General features: G+C 43.6%; 1 protein-coding gene across 7 annotated transcripts in view; it reads left to right on the forward strand.

Annotated features, from left to right (window-relative positions):
* The window catches only part of KATNAL2 (katanin catalytic subunit A1 like 2), a 100,514-nt gene that overhangs the window by 43,807 nt on the left and 40,489 nt on the right, over positions 1-16,218 (forward strand). For 5 of the 7 annotated variants that reach the window (XM_019937005.3, XM_033837718.2, XM_033837717.2 and 2 more), the window contains 6 exons: positions 6,344-6,510; positions 7,819-7,861; positions 11,572-11,689; positions 12,808-12,906; positions 15,061-15,159; positions 15,369-15,446. In XM_019937005.3, the coding sequence (XP_019792564.1) occupies positions 6,344-6,510; positions 7,819-7,861; positions 11,572-11,689; positions 12,808-12,906; positions 15,061-15,159; positions 15,369-15,446 (604 nt within the window). The remainder of the gene's footprint in view (positions 1-6,343; positions 6,511-7,818; positions 7,862-11,571; positions 11,690-12,807; positions 12,907-15,060; positions 15,160-15,368; positions 15,447-16,218) is intronic. The other 2 variants (XM_073790695.1, XM_073790696.1) reach the window with 2 other exon arrangements.

A 16,218-nucleotide genomic window follows, 5' to 3' on the forward strand; every position in this document is an offset into this window, starting at 1 on the left:
CACATTGATTGATTTGCGTATATTGAAGAATCCTTGCATTCCTGGGATAAACCCCACTTGATCATGGTGTATGATCCTTTTAATGTGCTGTTGGATTCTGTTTGCTAGTACTTTGTTGAGGATTTTTGCATCTATGTTCATCAGAGATATTGGCCTGTAGTTTTCTTTCTTTGTGACATCTTTGTCTGGTTTTGGTATCAGGGTGATGGTGGCCTCGTAGAATGAGTTTGGGAATGTTCCTCCCTCTGCTATATTTTGGAAGAGTTTGAGAAGGATAGGTGTTAGCTCTTTTCTAAATGTTTGATAGAATTCGCCTGTGAAGCCATCTGGTCCTGGGCTTTTGTTTGTGGAAAATTTTTAATCACAGTTTCAATTTCAGTGCATGTGATTGGTCTGTTTATATTTTCTATTTCTTCCTGGTTCAGTCTCGGGAGGTTATGCTTTTCTAAGAATTTGTCCATTTCTTCCAGGTTGTCCATTTTATTGGCATATAGTTGCTTATAGTAATCTCTCCTGATCCTTTGTATTTCTGCAGTGTCAGTTGTTACTTCTCCTTTTTCATTTCTAATTCTATTGATTGGAGTCTTCTCCCTTTTTTCTTGATGATTCTGGCTAATGGTGTATCAATTTTGTTTATCTTCTCAAAGAACCAGCTTTTAGTTTTATTGATCTTTGCTATCGTTTCTTTCATTTCTTTTTCATTTAGTTCTGATCTTTATGATTTCTTTCCTTCTGCTAACTTTGGGGTTTTTTTGTTTTTCTTTCTCTAATTGCTTTAGGTGTAAGGTTAGGTTGTTTATTTGAGGTTTTTCTTGTTTTTTGAGGTAGGGTTGTATTGCTATAAACTTCCCTGTTAGAACTGCTTTTGCTGCATCCCATAGGTTTTGAGTTGTCGTGTTTTCATAGCCATTTGTTTCTGGGTATTTTTTGATCTCCTCTTTGATTTCTTCAATGATCTCTTGGTTATTTAGTAGCATGTTGTTTAGCCTCTTGTGTTGGTATTTTTTACAGGTTTTTTTCCTATAATTGATAACTAGTCTCATAGCGTTGTGGTCAGAATAAATACTTAATATGATTTCAATATTCTTAAATTTATGAAGGCTTGATTTGTGACCCAAGATGTGGTCTATCCTGGAGAATGTTCCATGAGCACTTGAGAAGAAAGTGTATTCTGTTGTTTTTGGATGGAATGTCCTATAAATATCAATTAAGTCCATCTTGTTTAATGTGTCATGCAAAGCTTGTGTTTCCTTATTTATTTCCATTTTGGATGATCTGTCCATTGGTGAAAATGGGGTGTTAAAGTCCCCTACTATTATTGTGTTACTGTCAATTTCCTCTTTTATGGTTGTTAGCATTTGCCTTATGTGTTGGGGTACTCCTACGTTGGGTGCATAAATATTTACAATTTTTATATCTTCTTCCTGGATTGATCCCTTGATCATTATGTAGTGTCCATCTTTGCCTCTTGTAATAGTCTTTATTTTAAAGTCTATTTTGTCTGATATGAGACTTGCTGCTCCAGCTTTCTTTTGATTTCCGTTTGCATGGAATATCTTTTTCTATCCCCTCACTTTCAGACTGTATGTGTCCCTAGGTCTGAAGTGGGTCTCTTGTAGACAGCATATATAGAGGTCTTGTTTTTGTATCCGTTTAGCCAGTCTATGTCTTTTGGTTGGAGCATTTAATCCATTTACATTTAAGGTAATTATCGATATATATGTTCCTAATTACCATTTTTTTAATTGTTTTTGGTTTGTTTTTGTAGGTCTTTTCCTTCTCTTGTGTTTCCTGCCTAGAGAAGTTCCTTTAGCATTTGTTGTAAAGCTGGTTTGGTTGTGCTGAATTCTCTTAACTTTTGCTTGTCTGTAAAGGTTTTAATTTCTCCATCAAATCTGAATGAGATCCTTGCTGGGTAGAGTAATCTTGGTTGTAGGTTTTTCCCTTTCATCACTTTAAATATGTCCTGCCACTCCCTTCTGGCTTGCAGAGTTTCTGCTGAAACATCGGCTGTTAACCTTCTGGAGATTCCCTTGTATGTTTTTTGTTGCTTTTCCCTTGCTGCTTTGAGTGTTTTTTCTTTGTATTTAATTTTTGATAGTTTGGTTAATACGTGTCTCGGTGTGTTTCTCTTTGGGTTTATCCTATATGGGACTCTGTGTGCTTCCTGGACTTGATTGACTATTTCCTTTCCCTTGTTAGGAAAGTTTTCAACTATAATCTCTTAAAATATTTTCTCAGACCCTTTCTTTTTCTCTTCTTCTGGTACCCCTATAATTCGAATGTTGGTGCTTTTAATGTTGTCTCAGAGGTCTCTGAGACTGTCCTCAATTGTTTTCATTCTTTTTTCTTTATTCTGCTCCCTTGCAGTTATTTCCACCATTTTATCTTCCAGCTCACTTATCCATTCTTCTGCCCCAGTTATTCTGCTGTTGATTCCTTCCAGAGTATTTATTTTTAATTTGTTTATTTAATTTATTTATTTTTGGCTGCATTGGATATTCCTTGCTGTGCGTGGGCTTTCTCTAGTTGCGGAGAGCCTGGGCTACTCTTCGTTGCAGTGTGTGGGCATCTTATTGCGGTGGCTTCTTTTGTTGTGGAGCACGGGCTCTAGAGCGCAGGTTCAGTAGTTGTGGCACGCAGGCTCAGTAGTTGTGGCATAGGCTCAGTAGTTGTGGCTCACGGGCTCTAGAACGCAGGCTCAGTAGTTGTTGTGCATGGGCTCAGTTGCTCCGCAGCATGTGGGATCTTCCAGGACCAGGGCCCGAACCCATGTCCCCTGCATTGACAGGCGGATTCTTAACCACTGTGCCACCAGGGAAGCCCTAGAATATTTTTAATTTCAGTAATTGTGTTGTTCCTCACTGTTTGTTTGCTGTTTAGTTCTTCTAGATCCTTGTTAAATGTTTCTTGTATTTTCTCCATTCTGTTTCTGAGATTTTGGATCATCTATACTATCATTACTCTGAATTGTTCTTCAGGTAGTTTGCCTATTTTGTCTTCATTTATTTGGTCTTGTAGGTTTTTAACTCGCTCCCTGTCTGTAACATATTTTTTTGTCATTTCAGTTTTTTGTTTTTGTTGTTGGGTAGTGCTGTATTCTTGTCTTACTGGTTGTTTGGCCTGAGATGTCCAGCACTGGAGTTTGCACTCAGTTGGATAGAGCTGGGTCTTGGTGCTGAGATGAGGACCTCTGGGAGGCCTCACTCCGATTCATATTTCCTGGGGTCTGAGGTTCTCTGTTAGTCCAGCAGTTTGGACTCAGAGCTCCCACCACAGGAGCTTGGGTCCAGCCACCAGCCTGGGAACCAAGATCCTGCAAGCTTCACGGCATGGAAAAAAAAAAGTAAGAAAGAAAAAAAGCAGTACAATATCAAAGAATAAAAAACAAAATAACATTAGACACATAAAATATATATTAGGAAAAATAAAACTATAATTGAAACAAGTACAACAAGGTAAAATAAAACCACAACAGAAAAAAGAAAATAAAAAGGGTGGGGGAGACAAGCCAGAAGGAGAGAACAATAACAAAGTATAAAGAATAAAAGAAAATTAGGAAAATAAAAGATTTATTAGGAAAAATAAAAATATAAAAGAATCAACAACAATGAATCAACAAGGTAAAACAGAACCCCAATCTAAAAGAGGAAAAAAGGAAAATAAAGAGCCTTGGCTATGGGGGCAGAGTTTAGGCAGGGTGGAATTTAGGCAGGGGTGGGGTTTAGGGTGGGGCGGGACCTAGGCAGGTGGGAGGTGACGTTTGAGCATGGGGCGGGGCCTAGGCTCAGGACCCATGCAGCCAGAAAAGGCCTTGGGGGTGGGGCCTAGGCGGGGCAACGTTCAAGCGTGGGGCGGGGCCTCTGCTTAGGACCTGCTCGGAAGGGGAGAGGCAGCATGTAGAAAGGGGGGTCTCTGGAGTGTGGAGTTCCGGAGTTTGAAGGTAGGGCCCTGGGTGAGGGTGTGTGTGTGGGGTTTAGGCCCAGAGCGTTGGAGAGGGTCTCCGAGTGTAGAGGTGGGGCCCTGTGTGGGGGTGTAGGGGCGGGGCTTGGGCTCTGCACAGCAGGAGGGAGGCTCCGAGGGCAGAGGATTAGGCCCGGGAGCCCAAGAGGCTCCCTGGTGCCTAAGAGGACAGGGAAAGTGCTGGCCCCGTTCCCTTCCATTCCTTCATGCCCCTCCCCCACCATCTCCCTCAGGGTCTCTCCCGTCGCCACTGGACCCCTAACTGTGGGTGGGTCCCGCTGGGTGTAGGAACTCCTCCTCTCCCCCAGCCACCCCTCAGGGATGCTGGTCCCGGAGGTCTGGCCTTTACTTTTGCTCCCCCTTCCCTCCCTCCCACTCCCTCAGGACCCGCGTGGCTGGAGGGGGCCTAGGTGGGCAGAGTATCAGGCCTGGGATCTCAGCAGGTTCCTGAGGGCCTAAGTGGGCAGGGGAAACCTGGCCACGCTCCCTTTGGATCCTCTGCCCTCCCAGTGTTCCCCAGTTTCCCCCTTTGGGCGTGGGATCCCTTCCCCTCCCCCAGCCGCCCCTCGGGCGCCACTCCCGTCCCGCCTCCACTTCTCCCCCTGCACTCCCCCCACGACCCACGTCCTACCCGGCCGCTGGGGGTACCTCCCGTCCCCTTAGGTGTCCATGGTTCCCCTCCGGTGCCTGGTAGGTACCCTAGTTGTGAGGAGACGCGAATTCCAAATCCTCCTAATACGCCATCTTGACTCCGCCCCTCATCATGTATTCTTACAATTTTTGTTTAAGTCAAAACCCTATGATCGGGAGGGAGACGCAAGAGGGAAGAGATATGGGGATATATGTATATGTATAACTGATTCACTTTGTTATAAAGCAGAAACTAACACACCATTGTAAAGCAGTTATACTCCAATAAAGATGTTAAAAAAAAAAAAGACTCGCCCCCAAAAGAACAAAAAAACCCCCTATGATCCTGGGAAGAGTTCAGAATGTAATGTGATGTCAGCAATCTTTATATTGCTGACAATAAAAACAATCTTTATATATACAAGCAATCTATAGTGTAGGTTCCCATCTTTTTTTTTTTTTAAACAAGTGCATATATGTAAGTATATGTGTTTTTAATCATTTAAAAAATGTTTGGAAAGAGAGAAAATGTTAACAGTCATTATCTCTGAGTAGTGGAATGTTCTTTTGACTCATCTGTATTTTCTAGTGTTTTTTTAAATGAACATGTATTACATCATACTAAACAAAAATTATTAATAAAAATGTATTTAGTTTTTCTCTCTGTAAAATGGTGATTAAGACATTGGGTAGAAGCGTGGTGAGCCATTAATAAGTATAGAAGCTGACAGACTACAGTCAATTGATGTTTGCAAATTCTTTAAAATTAGCAAGGTCATTGGAAATAGTCACGGCAACCTCTTTCAAGGAAGTCCAGTCTTCTAACTGATCTGAATCTGGGACAGGGAAGGAAGCATAATAAAAAAGAGTTTTCTCCTCTACCTTCCCAGATTTGAAATCAAAGAGAAGGAACTCTAACTGCAATGAGAGTTTTTAATCTGAGGTCCTCGGATGAGCTCCTGGAATTGTATGCTAATTTGTGCATATTGCACAGTTTTCAGGAGAGAATTTTTGGTTTTAAAAGAAGTTAGGGACTCAGATTAAAACCAGAGAGTTTTTCCACTTTCAGAGGATTGTGAGACAAGGAGCTTGCCTTCATTGCTAAGACCACTTAAGTCAGATGGCCTTACAACTGACCACGTTAAAAACGAGTGAGAAACCCATGGTGATGACACTACATGCATGCAGAGGCACCTGGTAGTATAATCTGTGACTGATGAAGAAATTATCAGAAATACAGTACATCCAAGTAGATGACGTCTTCTTATACTAAATTTCCTCGGTGATATTGATCAACATATTTTTGGAATTCCCTTTAGAGCACATGACATATTCTTTTGAGTTGCCTCAGTGATGGCAAATCTTGCCTGTTGGGGTTGAATTGGGGTTTTATCAATTGTCAAATGTGACCTAAAATGAATACTGGTAAATAAAGAAGTAATCAAGTTGGGCAAATAATCATCTTTGGCTAAAAATGAGTAAAAGTAAATTACAAGACATTTTCTTAGTTGATTTAGTTATTTGACTTTTAAGTACTTACAAAATGTTTTGAAAGACAATATTTGTATATACTTAACCTATGTGGGGCTTCTTTCTCTATAGGCAAACCCCATGTACTCTAGTTTTCATTTGATGTACTCTTTAATATAAGCTTACTATTTGTATTGAGTCTCCTTGGACTTATGATGCCTGTTTGCCTTCATTCTTTTTACCTAGAGTTAATTTTTTCTTTCTCCTGTGAAATGGCCAGATATATTGATGCAGCCAATGCTTTGGAGCAAGAAACTAAACTGGGGTTACGACGTTTTGAAGTTTGTGACAACGTTGATCTTGAAACTATTTTGATGGAATATGAGAGCTATTATTTTATAAAATTTCAGAAATACCCCAAAATTGTCAAAAAGGCATCAGACACAGGTATCTTTACGTTTCGTGTTTCTTCCTCATTTTATTTCCAGATAGATGATGTCCCCCACCCTACACTGAAGGAATAGACCAGAAGGATTGTGTAGCCTCTCTTAGATCCAGTGCAGACAATTTAAACATGACATCTGGACATTGATGTCCCTTTTGTCACTTTGGCATTTGTTTGAGGACTGTATGATTTAGGGCAGTGAAAGCAAAACCCCAGTGTGTCACAGGTACTTTTTAGAAGATCAGCATTACTTTCGTTTCTTTAGAGATGAAAAGAGCTGTTGGAAGACAATAAGTGACAGAAGACTTTTTTCTTGTTGGGAAGACCTATTATCCATCTTGAAAATAACATGAAAATGAGTATTGGTGAGGCTAATAGCTCATGTATAGATAATGAAATGCTTTTGGAAGCCATCAATCCAGATAATGATCAATATAATGCAAAGACCCAGTATAGGTTAACAGTCAAGGAGGCTGGCTGGAGGAAAGATCTAAAGTTAGGGTCCTGTGTTTTGTAGTGACATTGACTTAGAAGTCTGTAAGTGGGGAAAGTAATTATAAACCAAGGGAGATCATTGTCCTGTTTACAAGGCACTTGTTAAGCCACAGACTTTAACATTTCATGTGGGGACCAGGAAACCAAGAGGAATATCAATTAAAATTAGCCAGCACTGAATCTCAGAGCTGGAGGTGTTCTGAGAGGGTGGTGTTTTATCTGAGCTCCCTTCCAATGCAGGGTTCAAAGCTCCACATCCTTGGCTGGTTGTTGGATCTGGGTTTTGGCAGAAAATGCACTGACTCCTAACCACTGGGCCGCCAGGACTGTTATTGACATGATCTGATATCTAGAATGCTAGTTCTAGCTTGGAACCACACTCTCCTGGGATATTGGACACAATGTCTTTTTTTTTAAGGTAAACAGGCAGAATAGACTGGTAAGTGTTCCCTGCCAGGCTCATGCAGTCATCCTGGTGTCCCAGGGACCACAGCAAAATGGTGTCAAGTTCATGAAAACTTAATAAAATGGTAACTATAAAGCTAGCCCACATTGGAGGTGCCACTGAGTCTGTGTTCTCGAACATGTTTAATATCTGAGGTCTTTGGGGTCCTTGTGTGGAAATGCTTGGGAAGCATGGGCTTCTTTCTCTTCGCCGGTAGGTAATTCCACTCCTCTCTGGATGACAATAGCTTAGAGTTTATGGATGTAGCACAAATTTTAAGAACAATGTAAAAGGAAAAACATACCTGAAAAATCGCTTTCTCTTAAAAATTAAATCTTTCCTTTTCCTCCCAATATTTGTTTTGCCACAGCAGAAAATAATTTACCACAAAGAAGTGGAGGGAAGACCAGAAGGTAAAGTAAATAGTAATTCATCTTGACCAACTCAACTCTAGGAGTTTGTGGGATCTGTTTCCAGAAGATTCTCTAGTGCAGCTCCATGTCTGCCTACCAGCAATACCAGACTGGTCCTGTGACCTTGGTGGACCCAGCCACGGGTTCCCCTCATGTTACAGATGTTCAGGACATGGACCAATGTCTGTTGGTTCTCTGGTTTTACTACAAAGAATTGTGTCCACTGATGCTCTGTCTTTCTAGGCTGGGTGGTATGAAAAGTATGGACCTCAGAGATTAAAAGACCCATGTTCAGCTCCCAGCTCTGCCACTTACAAGCTTGGAGCAGGAGCCTGACACATAGTGAGTTCCTGCCACATAGTAAGCACCCAAGAAATATAATTTTCCCTTTTCATGTTGTACCTGTCATTTCTTTGTGCACTCCAGATCACATGTCCTGACTGTCTGAAGGGAATCAGATCTATCTTTTCCTCTCCTTTTCTCATGCTCCCCTTATATTTCTTTCTCCAGCTTCTCAAATCCAAGTCTGATCTGGCACTTGGGGTATCTGATTAGAGCCCCTCTGTCTCTTGACCATCCTGGGTTGACACAGGCCCCCAGTCTTGCCTCAGTGTCCATCCCATTCCTCTCTTCACTCCAGACCACACCCCTGTCGTCGGAGCCTGTTCAGAAATGCCCCGGACGGCACAGCTTTGGGGCATCAAGGCCTGTGGTATTACAATAAAGCCCAGACCTCAGGGGAAGGTGGAAGTGGGCTTCCGGCAGGGGCCACACAACCACTCAGGCAGTGAACAACATTTTTTAAAATCTTAGAATGCAATTGAAAGGAGTAAACTTAGATTGTGATCATAATAAGCAACTCATTAGGCCATCAAGAAGTGTTGTGAATTCCGCGAATCCCACTAGGCTCTCTGCTCTGTGACTCCAGTCCCTTGTCTGCAGCCTAAGAAGGAAGGGACTGAGACACCTCACCTTTTATGAGCGAAGGTGTTTGACATCGCTTGTAGAAGAGCCCTGGAGCCCGAGCCTGCTTCCTGATGATACTCACTGTGATACTCAGCCTGAGGCTCCCTTTGCTTTGTGCGATTCTTTAGGAACAGGTTTACTGTTTTGACCAAAGTGTTCTTCTTTTATTTATGGTTTCCATAAAGCTAGTCAGACTCTGGTAATAAATGATAACTACTTGGGAACAGAAACAGCAGCATTTTAAGAGGCAGCTTTGGAGCGCATTTGGATTCTGATAGCTTTTCAGCCACACATTCATGTCTGGAACTTCCTCAGCATTCCTTACCTGGCAGAGCGTTCTGTGAGTGAATGTCCCTGGAGCCCTTTGCCTCCCTTTAGGGCTGGAGCATGGTGGCATCGGACAGCTGGGGGCTTCTTCAGCCCCTCTCTGGGTAGCTGTTTGTACATGGCAACCATCGAGGTTGGATGGCAAATGGTTGGCGTCAGGAAGTATAACTAGAAAAGTGATGCATGGTGTTTGTGTATAATTTTCTACTTAAAATAGTTATTGAAGTGAGAGGTTGTGTCATGAGACTGGTTATTAACAAATGAAAGTGCTTTTTCCTAATTCCTGCATCTCACACCAGAGAGCAAGCTCCGACTTTACAGATTTGCAGATGACCCAAAGGAGGAAAGTTTACCTTGTGTGACGAATGACAGAATTAGGATGCCAAAAGATCTGGACAAATTAGGAGACGGGTCCAAAATAGCAAGATGAACTGTAATGAAATAATGTTTAAGATCTAATCAAAGATTCACAACAAATAGCTCCATTATTACAAAATCTGAGACCTAGAAATCTGAGTGACAGAAGATGCAGTGTGAGTCGACAGTACGCTGTGATTGCTAATGTGGTCTCGGGCCTCATCAATAGAAACACAGCGTCCAAAAAGTAGGAAGTGGCTCTATTCCAGTCAGATGACAGTGGACAAAGGGAAGATGACCAGGATGAGGACGACCCTGGGAGCCAGGTAACCTTAGGAGTGCTTGGAGCAACTGGAGGTGTTTAGCTTGAAGAACAGAAGACTTGGGGTGGGGGTGGGCACCTAGAACAACACGGTGGCAGTCTTCACTTTCTAAAGAGAGATTAGGCCTTCTTTGCAGAATTCCATAGGGCACACCAAGGACTGGTGACTAAAGTTAAAGCAGGGTGAATTTGGTTTCATATCCAGAAGAATTTTACAATCCTTAGAGCTGATTGGAAATGAATTGCATTGCTTGTACATTAGTGCACATGTCTTTGGTCATGTCAAAGCAAATCTGTGAATCAGTTAACCTCCAATGGGAAATCAAAGTGGGAAAATGGCTCCCGGTTCTTCGCCAGCCTCACAAGGATGTTTAGGCACGTTTTATATATATGTATCACGTATATACATGTATATGTGTGTATGTGTATATATATATATGTCTCCTTACTTCATTTAAACCAATGCTACTCATAGGGTTTGTACTTGTACAATGCTTGGCACTCATTTCATAGATGGTTGATTTTTGTGCCAGCAAAATGCCTAAGGGACAGACATTCTTGTTCCTTGGTTACAGATGAAAGACAAATGCCCTGAGAAACCGCCAGTTGTCCACGTCTTATGACACTCACCCCAGAGGGCCCAACACTGGGATCACCACGAGCGGACACTGGTGTGGTATTGGCGTGGGTGATCTTGCTGGCCAAATACCTACGCGTTTATATTAGACACCAGCAACTTTTTCTTTCCTACAAAAAAATGAGGTTGAAATAGCAGCTCTGTGAGACCACTTAGAACATGGGGAGAAATACTTATAGCGAACGTCCTGTAAACGCTCCTCACGTGAGGGACGAGAACCAAACAACTTTCCGTGGGGGAGCTCATGTTCTGCCCCGCGAGCACACCCTGCCTCTCTCTGGATATCGTCGCCTACCTGAAAATATTCCATGTCTACTTATGCGGACATAGTGACAGGTTTATTTTACCTTTGAATTGATGTATGACATAAACACAGTCAAATGCATGCATACTATTTGAACCACCACAAGTCCCACCCCCGGGGCGGGCCTCCTTGCAGGCAAGGCTCCCCGTCTCCACCAGAGTTAGCTACCACTGGGACTTCCAGCCCCATCAGTTCATTTTGCCTCAAGTGAACAATATTTGGTGAAAATTTGTTCTGCAAGTGTGAATGATCTGTGACAGCAGAGATGAGGGAACTTTGCCTCCCTTCCACAAGCCACTTTTGATGCTGGCTGTGCGTGGCTTGAAAGGCAGTAGGCAGGGTGCACCCAGCACGATGGATTGAGATGACGGACAGATGCCCAGGACTTCCTAATGTTTCTTAATTTCAGCAGGAGGACCCCTTCCTGCCCCGCACCCTTCCCCTGGTCTGAGTACTGTTGTTAAAGGAAGGTGGGAAGAAACATCGGAGGAATGCTTGTAGAGCAGTGTGTTCTTAGGGATAGAAAGCTATCTGTAGAAGCCACGTGGTGTGAAGGGGAAATGAAGAGAGGGTGTCAGGGACCTCCAGGAGGAAGTGGACCCTCTAGCCCAGTCTTGGAGGAACCTGGATAGACTGAAGAGGGACAGGGCCGGGCTGGGCAGAGTGGGAGGACGGTGCAGACAGACTTGCATCTGCAGATCTTTCCAGAACTCTCTTTAAATGCACTATGCAAGGTGTTTAGCTGCCTCAAATTCAGTTAAAAGGACTTCCACCATGGTCTTTGTTCCCTCCTCTAGAGTGACGAGCGACAGTTGTCAAAATCTTCCCAAGATCAGCCAGCAGAGGCCACGGTCCAAAACCATGGTGGGGAAGCCAGGGGGCGCCAAGCCCCTCCACAGGGAGCATCCTAAAGAGGTCGGGCCGGCTTTACTTGACGTTGGTAAAATTGCAGGTGGCTGAGAAACAGCCCCAAGAAAAAAGTCACATTTATTTGTTTATTGAGCACAATTTGATTTTGTTAAATTGTAGATTTTCTTCCAGCACACTGGGTTAAAAGGACGGGCAGATCCCCGGGCTTCCTAACGTTTCTTCACTTGGAAGGAGGACTCCTTCCTCCCCACAAGCTTTCCGTTGGTCTGAGTCCTGGGTGACAGGCCTTGAGGGGTGAGTCCTAGGCCCAGTCAGAGCAGGAGGGCCTGGTCCTCACGAAGCACAATCCTCCCGCTTGAGGAAACCGTAGGTGCCAGCTCTACCTGTCCTGAAGCGTGTCCCTGGGGTCCGAAGTGTAGGCCAGTGTAGTCTTGGGTGTGGCTGGGCCTCACAGTCTCCTGCTGGGTTTCTCCAAGGCGCACATGGTGGGTCACCACCCCAGACCTCCACACTGGACTTTCTGGGGAAAGAGATGGGTAGCAAGAGGAGAGAGCCCAGCAGGCGGGTGAAATCCTTGCCAAGAACCTTCTGGTTTAGGACAAAACATACCAGGTTGCAAAGGAAAGAGAACTAATGGAAATGGTGAAGAGGAATGAAAGAATGCATGTCAAAGCGGTCTGGTGGGATAGAAAGGCATCATCACAAAACTCAGTTGGTCAAAAGGCATCTCTCACCTGCAAGGAGGTTGTGTAGTCCTGGCCATTGCAAACTGGCTCAGGGGGAGGGGAGGTGAAGGGGGGCAGGATGAATCCCACAGGAGGCTGGCTAACTGTCGACTATGTTGCATCTCCAAACTCAGCCGCCCCTGCCCACAAATACCTCTGGTCCGAGGAGAAAAGACAGGCCAGTGAGTGGGCATGGGTGGAGGCCCAACCATTTCCTCCACTGCTTGTGCTCTCAGAGCCCATGGCTTCCTGGGACAGCTCCTCCTTCCTGGCACAGGCAGAGTTTATTCATCTTGTTGGGTCTGCACAGAAGAGGTTGAATCACACGTGGGAGTCCCCGTTTGCAGAATGGTGTGGGACGACGGGACGGGCAGCTGCAGCCAGCATCTCGAAGTTGCTTTCCGCAGCTGACTTCTCACTGTCTTCCTCTTTCTCCAGGAGCTTGTCAATCACACTCATAAGGAGAGTGCTGACTTTGGCTTAAGTATATCTGGAATCAACAAAGGCAGTGGAGAAGAAAACATCCACCCACCAAAAGTAAGTGGGACTCATGAACGGAACACTAAATGGAGGAATTCCCTTTTCTTTTGGAAAATGAAAAATTCTAAGTGTTATATTTGTCAAAGAGGAAAAGTAATATGTGATGATCAAAGGTTGGCTGTGGGGTGAATTGGCAAGGGACTGGCTGCGGATGAGACCCTGAGGTGCTGGTCTGGATCCCCCTCCTGGGTGGATGGACTTGAATGAACGGCCCCATCTCCAAGGGGCTCAGTTTCCCATTTGTAAATTGCTGGGTTTGGAAGAGATGGCTTCTAAGGTTCCTTTCAGCTTAAAAATTCTGTGATGACAGTAACAAAGTGCTCTGCGATACCTCAGGAGTTGTGGCCTCGCACTCATTCTTTTCTGCCCTGTCAGTAGGAGTTGACTAGCAGTGTTCCTTTCTCCTTGGAGATGTGGCTCCAGGCTTGAATGTAATTTCATGTGAACCAGGAAACCTCAGTTGATATAAGGCTGATCTTGTCCTCAATAGATATTTATCCCTTTCCTAATGAACCTCACGTCCTGATTCGTAAATAACAGTCTCTCAAACAGAAAGGACCCATATTGGGTAGTTGTAGGCCAAAGGTAGGTAAAAGTGGGTCACGTGGAAATAAAAAGCAGCATCGACACCAACGTGTTTCTCTTGATTATAACTTTTCAGGGTTGAATATCATTGAGTCATCTTTCTTTCTTCGATCGTACGGGACTGCTGACTTACCTCTGGCCAGTTCTTCTCAGGCAGACCAAACTCTGGGTGTGTGTGTCTGGAGGGGAACTGGGAGCATCTATCTCCCTGAAATCAAGGGGAGCCGCTTCATGGGCCAGAACTGGCTCCTTTTAGGCCCTCGATTATATGGGTGATTCCTGGAGGTGACACATTCGAATCACTGCTGCCCATGGAGAAATACTTCCCTGCTCACCGTCACTACCTATGTCACGTTTTTGGTCACTTGTGTGCCCAGCAATGCTGCTCTCATGAACATCTCATGTTAATGTGAATGGATGTTTCTGATCAGGTCAAGGAAGGGGCTATTTAACCCAGCACTTAACCTTTGAAAGAATCTGGCTATAAATTCTCTTTGCAGCAGAAATGTCCTCAGGGTAAACTGTGGACGGTTTTCTCCCTAGCATTTCATAAGCTGAATGAGGGCATATGGTCAGGGGCCTATCTCCAAAATGGGTCTTTCATCACCATCTCAGAGCCCCTAGCTTCATGATTCCCAGGCCCCCGTGCAAATTTTGTAGATGTGCTGTTTCCAAAGGCACTAGCTTTGGAGTCAGCCTGCCTAGGTTCAAAGCCCAGGTCAGACCTTCCTGGCTGTGAATCTTGGGCAAGTTGTTTAATCTCTCCAAGGCTCATTTCTCTCATCTGTGAAATGGAAATAATCATAGTGCCCACTTCCAAGGTCATAATGAAGGGAGTGCCTTAGTCTTACACCCAGCACATAATAAGCACTCAGTAAATGTTGGCTCCTGTTACTGTCTTTTATTTTTTACAGGCATCCTTGCTTTTTCATTCTGCCTCTAGGGGAGACAGAAGGAGTATGGGTAGGGGAGACAGATATCTGGGTTTGAATCCTGGTCTTAAGTAACTTGTTAGCTGTGTGGCCCTGGGCAGATCATTTAACTTCTCTGGCCTTACCTCCACATCTGTGAAACTAGGATGCCATTCCCGACTAGCAGAAGTGTTAGAAGGATTGGAAATAATCCTCACAAGTACCTTGCACACCTGTTTTGTGCCAGGCAGTCTCCTGAGTGGTAAATGTACAGTGTAGTCCATAACTAGGAGCTATCAATATTCTTGTGCCAGTGAAGTCTTCCTGCATGGAATGTTTAAAAAGGATGAGACAATACAGGGGAAGTAGACATGTAGGAAGCAGATGGTGTGTCAGGAACTGACAAATGCTTGGGAATTTTATCCAAACCAACTCCATTCTGAAGAATTTCTTTATAACTTGTTTCTTTTTCCTAGAGTGCCCCAACGTGATGAAATCATCTTGTTCATTATTAGTGCAGTTTCTTTTTGAGGCTTTCAGTTTGCACTACATACCAAGGCACATAAATGTGTCTTAATTTAATGAAACTGAGCTATTAAGGTTAGTCTCCCCTCATGTTTTAATAGCCGTTTCAATAACTGTTACTCCCTTTCAGGGCCAAATCATTGACTTCCGAGGGCTGCTCACAGATGCCATAAAAGGAGCAACCAGCAAACTTGGCTTGAATAGCTTCGACTGCAACCCAGACCCTTCAGTAAGTGGCTAAGATGGGACATTCATCTTACAAACTGCCAAAATCCAGATGAACTTTGGGAATATAATTTTGAGTCCAGAGAAACCTTGAGATCAAGTCAAAGTTCATAGCAACCTGCCACCATTTGTGTCCTGGAGATCCGTGCCCTGTTTTTCTTCCCAAGTGATGAAGTAATATTGTAACATTAGGCTTTCTATTCCTATTGTCAGGAACGATTGTTGAAACCTCTGAGTGCATTTATTGGCATGAACAGTGAGATGCGAGAATTGGCAGCCGTGGTGAGCCGGGTAAGATCTGATATTCAATTCACAAATTTACGGAGGCGGATTGGGGCTCCTGGAGCATTGTGGGCTGCTTCTTTTATTAATAACAATAAATATAATCATTTATTTATAAAGTGCCCCCACTTGCAAAGGCACTCATATTGTTTAGAGGCACAATAATGCATGATGAATAAATTATAGAATCGTAAAATTACAATATAAAAAGCCCACCATCTCACTATAGAGGCCAAGAAAACCCAAAGAGAAAAAGACTTAGAGTGGAAGGGACAGGTGAAAGGGTGTAGAGCCGAGCCAAGACTTAAGGAAAGAAAGCCTCTGAGAGAAGGAAAGAGCACGTCTGCGTCTTGTTTAAACAGTCGAAGCCTAGAAATAGAGATGTTGGGAGTCTGATTTCCTAATTGGAAATTTTCATGAAGAAACAGATCAGTAGGAAGGATCTTACCATCCAAACTACTGATTTTTCAAGAGTGGCCTCCAGGACCTAAAGACAGTGAAGTCTAATGGTTAACGACACAGGCTGTGGAATAGGTTGACCTGGATTTGATTGCTAGATCCTCCTCTTTCTAGCTGTGTGACTTTGGGCAAGTTCCTTGGGAATAGAATAGATTCCTGAGTTATAGGAGGTTTTTCTAATTTCCAGTGATCTTGTATTTAATGAAAGACTGAAACCTAGACAGGCTCAGAGAGATGTTTAAAATGATGCAAGAACTTTACATCTGCTCTGAGGTCATTAAGGTCTGCCAGGTCTCCTTTCAGCCCAGCATTTGTCCCCTGC

This window comes from Tursiops truncatus, chromosome 13 (genome assembly GCF_011762595.2).
Source record: "Tursiops truncatus isolate mTurTru1 chromosome 13, mTurTru1.mat.Y, whole genome shotgun sequence".
Taxonomy (NCBI): domain Eukaryota; kingdom Metazoa; phylum Chordata; class Mammalia; order Artiodactyla; family Delphinidae; genus Tursiops; species Tursiops truncatus.